Source organism: Bactrocera tryoni, chromosome 2 (assembly GCF_016617805.1).
Source record: "Bactrocera tryoni isolate S06 chromosome 2, CSIRO_BtryS06_freeze2, whole genome shotgun sequence".
NCBI lineage: Eukaryota > Metazoa > Arthropoda > Insecta > Diptera > Tephritidae > Bactrocera > Bactrocera tryoni.
The window spans coordinates 64,266,061-64,276,494 of NC_052500.1; the positions used below are offsets into that span (position 1 = coordinate 64,266,061).

The 10,434-nt window shown below is 36.2% G+C and overlaps 1 protein-coding gene across 1 annotated transcript; it reads right to left on the reverse strand.

The window, feature by feature from the left end:
* Nucleotides 1-4,446: 4,446 nt before the first annotated feature.
* On the reverse strand, nt 4,447-7,068 carry LOC120768833 (toll-like receptor 7). Its single transcript, XM_040095585.1, has one exon. The coding sequence runs from the start codon at nt 7,066-7,068 to the stop codon at nt 4,447-4,449; it is 2,622 nt and encodes an 873-aa protein (XP_039951519.1).
* Nucleotides 7,069-10,434: the final 3,366 nt, after the last annotated feature.

Below are 10,434 nucleotides of genomic sequence, written 5' to 3' on the forward strand. Positions count from 1 at the left end.
TAGTTTGTTCATATTTATTACTTTGTTGGCTATTCTTTTATATTTCGTCCACAATAAATCGGGCTTGGCAGACCAAGTCACTTACATTTACTAAAAAATACTAAAATATAGTATCGAATTGGTACGCTTTAAGAAACTTAAATCGTATTTTGATTCTTTATCAAGAAAAATATTTGTGAAAACCGCAAACTCGCCCTTGTGCGATAACTTCTTTGTTTGTTTGTTTGTTTGTAATACGGATATAAGAAACCCAAACCTTTTTCCAAAAGAATTTACTCTCTCGTAAACTGACTAAATCTCTAGCAAAGCCACTGAAAGTCGTAAGCGAAGTCATAGCGACGTAGTGTATCAAAATAAATTTGGTTTTTTTTTCTGGTTAAAAACTTTCTAAAAAGTTCCGTGAACGCGTTAAAGCTACATGAACCACCAGTCAAATCGCAAAAAATTAAGACAAAATTTTAATTAAAATGATTTTAATAAACTTTCCTTTGACCATAAGTGCTACATCTACGATGACACGCCAGCGACGATACTCGAGTTTTTTAAGCAGGTCATTAATGATCAGGATCCATAGAAGAGGGCAGAGATATCATGCCAGTGTGGTACTCCTACTCACCTTACGTCGCTAACGAGATATGGTATTGAAAACCAACTTGTTACTTTATTGTCCAAATTTATTCGGAATTTTATTTATTAAAAATTAAATTTTTTAGACTAAGTATTCTTTAACAAAGTTTGTTCTTTTGAATTAGCATATGAATAAAAATAATAATGTAGAGAATTGCCGCAATTTTTGTAAAATGAGCACCGTAAGAAAGAGAATTGTAAAATCTGAAATTTGGTAAGTATTATGTTGCAATAAATTTGAAGTTACTTGGCATGTGTTTAAGCATGCTTTGGTTGCATATATGCAGACCAGTCAATGTGCAAGTTGAGGTTTGTTCGTCGACGTCGGCAACGATTTGGGTTGCAACGACGGGAACGTAAGTCCTCCTCCCATTGTTATTTTTGCTCTTTTTATACCCTGAACAGGGTATATTAAGTTTGTCACTACTATGTTTGTAACACCCAGAAAGAAGCGTCGGAGACCTATAAAGTATATATATATATAAATGATCAGTATGTTGAGCTGAGTCGATTTAACCATGTTCGTCTGTCTGTCTGTCCGTCCGTCCGTCCGTCCGTCTTTATATATACGAACTGGTCCCTCAGTTTTTAAGATATCGTTTTGAAATTTTGCAAACGTCATTTTCTCTTCAAGAAGCTGCTCGTTTGTCGGAACGGCCGATATCGAATCACTATAACATATAGCTGCCATATAAACTGAACGATCAGAATCAAGTTCTTGTATGGAAAACTTTCACATTTGACAATATATCTTCACCAAACTTGGTATCGATTATATTAATGCTTATTTGACTATTTAGATTTTTAATTGCATTATGGTTATTTGAATTCATTTTCGAGCTGTTTCAAAAATATTAATTAGACTTCTTCGCTGTCTATGTACTATTAAAGCCGAGGCTTTACTTTTTATATTGTTAAGTTGCATTTCCAAAATTTGTGTTTTTTCCTGTAGCCCACCACGTTCTATATTTTTGTGACTTGTGTCGATTATACATAATATTTCCTCTATATTTATTATATCTAGTATAGTGTCATATTCGTATTTCTGCGAGGTGGACGTCCTACTTCCATGTATCTAAGATTAGTTTCAATTTTTTTTTTTGTGAGATGAGGTGGCATTGCCGTAACATTATCAAGGAGCTTAGGATCCATTTCACTTGAAAATATATTTCTTCTTTTAATATTTAAAGAGTGTATGTTTTGTAAATTTAGTTTGCGATATCTTGGTTCGTATTTATGCCTAAGTTCTTCACGTACCCTTGCTGTTCCGTATTATGAAAAAATTTCTCGCTGTTCGTTAAATTTTGTACGTTTTTTATTATCCTCTAGAGTTTTGTATATTTAGGCTTTATCTGTTCTAACTTTAATTACATATATACGTTTTGCTTTTATTGTGGATTGGGCTGAGTTGTTATACCATTCTATACATTTAAAAACTTTTGCTTGAGTTGATTGTGGTGATTTCATAGCCTCCAGTGTTCTAAATTTTTCAGAAATAGTACTGTGTAGCCTTTCTACATCAGCGTTTCCTGTGTGGTTATTTGGTTTTGTAAAATGAACGTCAATGAACTGTCTTAAGAGTTATTTTATGTTTACTGGGGTAAATTCATTGCCTGTCATAACTTTCGTTGGTTTACCCCTGAGGGAGAGATAAAGCCTAATTTTTTCTACTATTATGAGGCTGTATCTATCTTCTAAGGCTATTGCATAAATGTTTTGAAAATTTATCAATGAAAGTGATTAAACTATGCATATATCACATTTATTTATAAATCTATACCCTGATCAGGGTATATTAAGTTTGTCACGAAGTTTGTAACACCCAGAAAAAAGCGTCGGAGATCCTATAAAGTATATATGTATATAAATGATCAGTATGCTGAGTCGATTTAGCCATGTCCGTCTGTCCGTTCATCCGTCTGCCTGTCTGTATACATACGAACTAATTCCTCAGCTTTTAAGATATCGCTTTGAAATTTTGCAAACGTCATTTTCTCTTCAAGAAGCTGCTCATTTGTCGGAACTACTAATATCGGATTACTGTAGCATATAGCTTCCATACAATCTAAACACATAGTTACGAAAAGAAATGTACCTGTGAAGGGTATATTAGCTTCAGTGCAGCCGAAGTAAACGCGTTTTCTTGTTTTGTGTTATCCAGGGGCAGAGGAGCCGCAAAAAAGGAGCTGGAACACGACATCGACGACAGCAAAAAGAAAAAATGGGAGGAACTATGAGAGGATGTGAACAGAAACCCCTGCGGACTCGGGTATAAGATAGTGATGAAGAAACTCGGCGCTTGAGCAAATCCACCTGACTTACCACTGCCAAAGTGGATCACATCGTGAACACACTATTCCCCACACACGAAAAACGGGCTAGAGATCCGGAACACATTTTAAGATCTCCGCAAATCCCACAGTTTACGCGGGCAAGCTCAAAGCTAACAAATCACCCGGCCCGGACGGGGTTCCAGCAGCAATCCTCAAAATAACCTACGCAGAGCGCCCGGCAGTACTAGTGAGTGGATATGATCGACGCTCTCGAAAAAAGCTTTAAGTTACCCGACTACCTCAGAGCTGTGGCACGAAGCTACCTTGGCAACAAGAAACTGCTGGAGGAAACTAAAGAGGGATTACGACAGATAGCGGTCACGTCAGACGCAGCAAAAGGTTCCACTCTAGGCACAGACTTATGGAACATTAGCCACGACGCTATACTAAAACTATCGTATATAAGTGGCTACGAGGATGACATTGCGGCATTAATCACAGCACCAGCTGAACCAGGTCATGATGCGGACGCAAGCATGGCTCGACTCACATAACCTCTACCTCGCTACGGAGAAAACAGCGCTAATACTGCTAACAAACAAGCACATACCCCTCGAGATAAGTATGCACGCGACTGCGGATATTTGGTATGATACAGTCTGTGGCGTCGCCTACTTATGGACCAAAAACCATATCTCAGGAACTACTTAACCGATTTCAATGAAATTCGGTATATAATATTTTCTTAACACCCTGATGACATATACGAAATATGGGTGAAATCGGTTCACAACCACGCCTTCTTCCAATATAACGCAATTTTGAATTCCATCTGATGCCTTCTCTGTATAATACGAGTATAAACATTAGGAACCAATTATGATAGCGGAATAAAACTTTACCCAAATACGGTATTTGAAAACTATGTAAATGACGGATAATGAAATCTCGATTACCACTTTATCATGCGAGAGTATAAAATGTTCGGTGACAAACGAACTTAGCCCTTCGTTACTTGCATATCTTAATTTACTGCTTAGTTTTGGTACTTTATACGGTTTCCTTCAAATGATAAATGCCATAAGATCGAAATAGTTCCATTTGGTCAGCACCTGACAGCACTATTCCTCATTGCACCTTTCACTACTCATAAAATATCCCTTTGCACTCGAACTTACGCTTTCTTTCTAGTTAAACTATTTAAGTAAATAATTGTTGTATATACAAACACATAACATTGTGTATTTTTTAATTACATATACACTAGAATTTATTAAATGATTACTTAAAATATAATAAAATGGTATTGAAGAGTTTGTGCGATCACCCCTGTTTGGTGAACAGGTTGGCCAAGATTATATCCATCTTTCTCTTAGTATCAACATTTTGAATAACTCTTTGTGTCACAGATGAGTCGGAAGATTTCACTGAGTAGCTGTAACTAAATGTAATATATTTGTATTTTCATAAATATATGTAAATGTATTTGTGAAAACTCTTACCATCCTGCAACCAATTGCTTTCCCACAACCCAACTGTGACAAATTTAAACAATTTCGTCACGCAAACGATTCATCTCAGCTTGTCCCATAACATACATTCTGCCGTTAATTTTTAGCATATCGGAATTCCTCTCTCTACCCACTTTATGTGGCATGGCGTAGCGTAATTTGTCCCAAAATCTGACATCTTGCCAATCCAGATATGTATTCATATCCAAATATGCCTTTAGTTCTCTGTCCAATAACTCGCTTTTCGAGATTTCACCATATTTAATCATTATTATGCGCGCACGACCTTCGTTCAACGAGCATTGATGCGCTGTGCGAAACTCCATGCGCGCCCAATCTGACTCGATGAAGTGCTGCGAGAGCACAATGATCGTCCGACGCGACTGTTCCACCGATTCGATGATTTGTTCAGGTATATAAGCGCCAGCCAGCCAATTGCGCTCGTGCGTGCATACACGAAATGGTGGTTCGCACTGTTCGAGTTCCGGCAGCAATGTATGGTTGACGAAGTCTGCATCCTGGTGTGCATATGAAATAAACGCATCGAATGTTTTATGCTTATCCAGTTCACATTCTCGAATGCATAATCTCAATATGTTGTGGCTATATAACCAGACTTTCACTTCTAATTTATATTTATAGAAGAGTGTGATAATGCAAAGAAAAATAATAATGGTTAACCCTACACTAATCAGAGTTGTATTCAAGTCCTGATAATATTCAACGTTAACAGGAGTTTGGCACAATTCTCTCACATTTGCTATTAGGAGTGTATCGTTCGGCAGATTAACACAGAGTAACTGGTCGGCATCTGGTATGCGTGTCCGATGTGTGCGTATGGTGTACAGCAGTTGCAGCGTGGAACAGTTGCAAAACCAAGGATTTTCACTTAGATAGAGTAATTTTAGTTTTGTACTCTCATTGAGGTATGCACGCAAGAATTCATCATTTAAAGATTTTAAGCGATTATTTCGTAGATCCAAAACCGTCAAATTTGTTGGCAGTTGACTGATATTTATGCTCGTGATTTTATTGTACGACGCGTTGAGTTGTGAAACGTTACCATAGCCCACGGTCGTGTTTAGCGGCAATACAATGAAATTGTTATTGCTAATGTCGAGTACCGAACTCTTGAGCCCAACTTGCTCGGGGCGAGGAAGGTGTTCGATATGTTGCATACCCTTACAATTGATGTGCAGGAATTCAAATTGTGTGTAACAATTGCATTCGATGGGGCACATTACTGGTTCCCAAGCACAGAGTTCATTACTTGCTATCTGCGCGAGATCTTTTACTAGTTTGGTTGACGTCTGAACGCACTGTGAACCATTGAACAACGAACGATAGTTTTCACTGTAAATCCAAGCCAATTTACAATCGCACACGATCGGATTACCAGTCATTTTGATTTCGGGCACACAATCGTCAGTCGTAACGAAGAAATTTTGTAAAGCAAAAATATTTTCCATCACATTGTACTCTAGGTTTATTTCAAAAGGGCATGTAATGTTTGCTGCTACAAGCCAATCCAAAGAGAAGTCGCGCAAACGATTGCCACTTAAATTGATTACTGTTGAGTTAATCTTGCCACCTTCGTAAATTTCTGGTTGCACCTTGGTAATATAGTTAAGACTTTCGACTCTTATGCACTCATAACTGTATCGCAATTTTGTTAGTAACCTTGGTGTTCTATTGACGAAACTCTCGGTGCTCCAAATAGTTTTCAGTTGGTTCTGGCTCACGTCTAGCCTATGCAGACAATTCAGTGATTTCAGATGTTCCATAAGATTTGTGGTGTCGTGCAGTTGATTGCCACCAAGTTTCAACTGCCATTGCCATGGAGTGTGATTGAAAAGGTGTGGCGTTAAATACTCCAATAAATTGTGACTCAGATCCAGTATGAGAAGTTGAGGCAGATATGCAAACAGACTTTCCGGCAATTCCCGGATTTCATTACGGCTCAGATTCAGACAATTCAATTGTGTTAGTGCTGCAAAGATATTTGCGTCCAACGTTTTCATATTATTTCCGGCTAAGTCAAGCTGTCTGAGCGCAGTGAAGTTTTTAAAGAATGTTTGCGTCAAGTTTCGCAGCGATAAGTATTGGTTTCTTAGACCTTGTACGCTAAGCGTAAGTGTTTCCAGTAGATTCTGCTCATAAAGCATTTCAGTTGGTATGCCCATAATATCTGCTTCCTGGATCTCATTACGATTCGATTTAATAAACAATTGTAGGTGAAGCACATTCCTGATTGGATCATAATATTCCGTTGATTCTGGAGTATGGTCAGTATTATAGACTAGTGTTACTTTATTCAGCTCATACATTCTTATTAGAATTTCCCAAACATCGTCATTCATGTAAATATCATGTGTAATATTCTCGCAACCTATCACTTCCAAATAACGTGTTTTAAGAAAAATTTGCTGAAATTCGCGATCGAGTAGATAATTTATATTAGTTTCTGTGCCTATGGAACAAATTACAACCAGAGTCCGTAAGTTGGAAGAAAACTCGATGTAAATATCATTGAGTCTGTCTACAATTGTACAACGAAAATCATCATCACCATAGCAGCTACATTTAGTCTTCTCATCGCTATAGCAATTGGGGGACCAAGTGAAGACTGGTTCAATAGTAGTTTTGATTAACTCCATTTCCGTAGTGTGCGCCAACAGAAATTTGTTCTTTATGATCAGTTGACTTAGTATGTAGGCGAGTATTACACACAAATTGCGCACTTTTAGTTTGTTCATATTTATTAATTTGCTGTTATTCTTTTTATATTTCCTCCACAATAAATCAGGCCTGCAGACCAAGTCACTTACACTTACGGAAATATGTACTAAAATATAATAACGCATTGGAATGCTTTTAGAAACTTAAATCGTGCTTTAATTCCTTATCAAGCAAAATATTTCTGAAAACCGCAAACTCTCTTAGCACTCGCCCTTATGCGATAATTTGTTTGTTGTTCTAGTAATATAAGAAAACCAAACTTTTTCCTAAAGAAATTCCTCTTTCGTAAGCTGACTAAATCTTTTGCCAAGCTACGGATAGTGTGTCACAATAAATTTGGGTACTTGTGGTTAAAAACTTTTTAAAAAGTTGCCATGACTATATTAAAGCTACATTAACCGCCATTCAAATCGCTAAAAATTAAGATAAAATTTTATTTAGAATGAATTTAATATAATACAAATATTTGAGATATTAAACAAGAATGTTATAAGTTAACTAACTAACGTTGTTTTGCAATAAATGTTAATTTTTGAAAATATTTACTTTTAAAATCAAAATTTCAGAAGATCAGCATATGCGCTTTTGCAATTTATTCACTATTTTTCGTCGCTTGTATACTCTCGCAAAATTTTGCTGCAGAGTTCACTAAACGATTGTACGAATCACAGAAATAAGCGAGATAGATGCAGGGCTATAAGTATATATACAAATGATCAGGATGACGAAAATAATAGAAATCCGGCAGGATGTCTCTGTTCGTCCTTCCGTCCATGCAAGCTGTAACTTGAGTAAAATTTTCGATGAAACTTGAAAAATCTCAAATTATTTTGCGAAAAATTAGTCACTTGAGAATGCATGAAAACTAAATTGGCTGTACCGAAAAATATAAACGGCCGATCGCGATTGCTCTTCATACACAATTGAATTTTTTATTATAGAAATCTTATGACCTAACGGGACGCGTAAATATGTATTTACAAAAAGGGGTAAGTGGAATTAATTTCGTTACATTATGGTAGAAAATTATGGTGAGTATATAAAACAGTATTATTAGGGTGAATATTTTAAATAAACTAAACTTTAACATTTCAATTCAAATATTTAATAAACAAGTAAGGAAGGGCTAAATTCGGGTGTCACCGAACATTTTATACTCTCGCATGATAATCGAGATTTCATTATACGTCATTTACATATTTTTTAAATACCGTATTTTTGTAAAGTTTTATTCCGCTATCATCATTGGTTCTTAATGTACATACATATATACTCGTATTATACAGAAAAAGCAACAGATGGAATTCAAAATAGCGTTATATTGGAAAAAGGCGTGGTTGTGAACCGATTTCACCCATATTTCGTACATGTCATCAGGGTGTTAAGAAAATATTACATACCGAATTGCATTGAAATCGGTCTAGTAGTTCCTGAGATATGGTTTTTGGTCCATAAGTAGGCGAGGCCACGCCCATTTTCAATTTTTAAAAAAAGCCTGGGTGCAGCTTCCTTCTGCCATTTCTTCCGTAAAATTTAGTGTTTCTGACGTTTTTTGTTAGTCGGTTAACGCACTTTTAGTGATTTTCAACATAACCTTTGTATGGGAGGTGGGCGTGGTTATTATCCGATTTCTTCCATTTTTAAACTGTATATGGAAATGCCTGAAGAAAACAACTCTGTAGAGTTTGGTTGACATAGCTATAGTAGTTTCCGAGGTATGTACAAAAAACTTAGTAGGGGGCGGGGCCACGCCCACTTTTCCAAAAAAATTGCGTTCACATATACCACTTCCTAATGCGGTTCTTCCTGCCAAATTTCACTTTAACATCTTTATTTATGGCTTAGTTATGACACTTTATAGGTTTTCGGTTTCCGCCATTTTGTGGGCGTGGCACTAGGCCGATTTTGCCCATTTTCGAACTTAACCTTCTTATGGAGCCAAGGAATACGTGTACCAAGTTTCATTATGATATCTCAATTCTTACTCAAGTTACAGCTTGCACGGGCGGACGGACGGACGGACAGACAGACATCCGGATTCCGACACTACTCGTCACCCTGATCACTTCTGTGTATATAACCCTATATCTGACTCTTTTAGTTTTAGGACTTACAAACAACCGTTATGTGAACAAAACTATAATACTCTCCTTAGCAATTAGCAACATTGTTGCGAGAGTATAACAACTACAGCAACAGCAGCAACAGCGGAGACAGCAGCAGCAGCTTTAGCAAAAAAAAAACAACAACATTAACAGCAACAACAGCAGCTATAGTGCAGAAAAGTAATGTAAGAATAAATTAAATATTGATATTTTAAGAAAACAATTTAAATAAAATGGCTCATAATAATAGGAATTTAGAAAACTGTGTAGTAGCAATTACACAATTGTTAGAATTAAATGCAATAAATAATCAGAGGTCAATAAGACAACGTATTGAAAAAGATTTGAAGTATGTAAATTCTTTCGAGGGTAACGCCGGCCAATTGCCAGCATTCATTGAGGCAATAGATAGGATTCTGAGGGATTATTTAAACCAGGAACAAGAAGTTTTTAGAGTAGTGTATGATTTAATAATAAGCGAGAAAGCCAAAAATTATTTGCACCTTGCCCCACCAGCTAGTTGGGAAGATTGCAAAATAAAGCTTAAACAACATTTTAAGCCAAGAAAGGATCAGATGACTATAACTAGAGAAATAAATACATTACGAGTAGGTAGCATTAGTGAGTTAAGCAGGAGAATCAATGAAATAATTGATGCTATAACTGAATTTGGAGCTCTGGATGAAAACGGGGAGGCAATGAAGGAAATTTTTTCAGGTATGCTTATTCAACGTGTTAAGCAAATCACATCGGGGACTTGTGCTTATGCAATAAGGAACTCAATTTCATTGACTCAGTTATCAGGAATTATATACAGTTTCATAGGGCTAGACGATGGAAATTTTAATCCTATATTTTTAACAAGAAACAGAAATTCAAACCAATTTGATCAGAAGGCAAGAAATTTTAATAGTAACCAAAATCAAAATAATCAAAGAATAAAGAACTTTAGGAGACAAAATATTGGCGATCAAAACAATGATCGTTATTATGCACAAAATACTTCGGGACGATACTCACAAAGAAATACTAACTTTTCAGGGCAAAATAATTATCATCCAAATAATTCACAGAGACAAACTAATTATCGGATAGGAAATTCAGGCCAATATACAAATCAATATCGTAATAATAATATTAATAATAATAATAACGGCTATGGTAATTCAGCAAGACAAA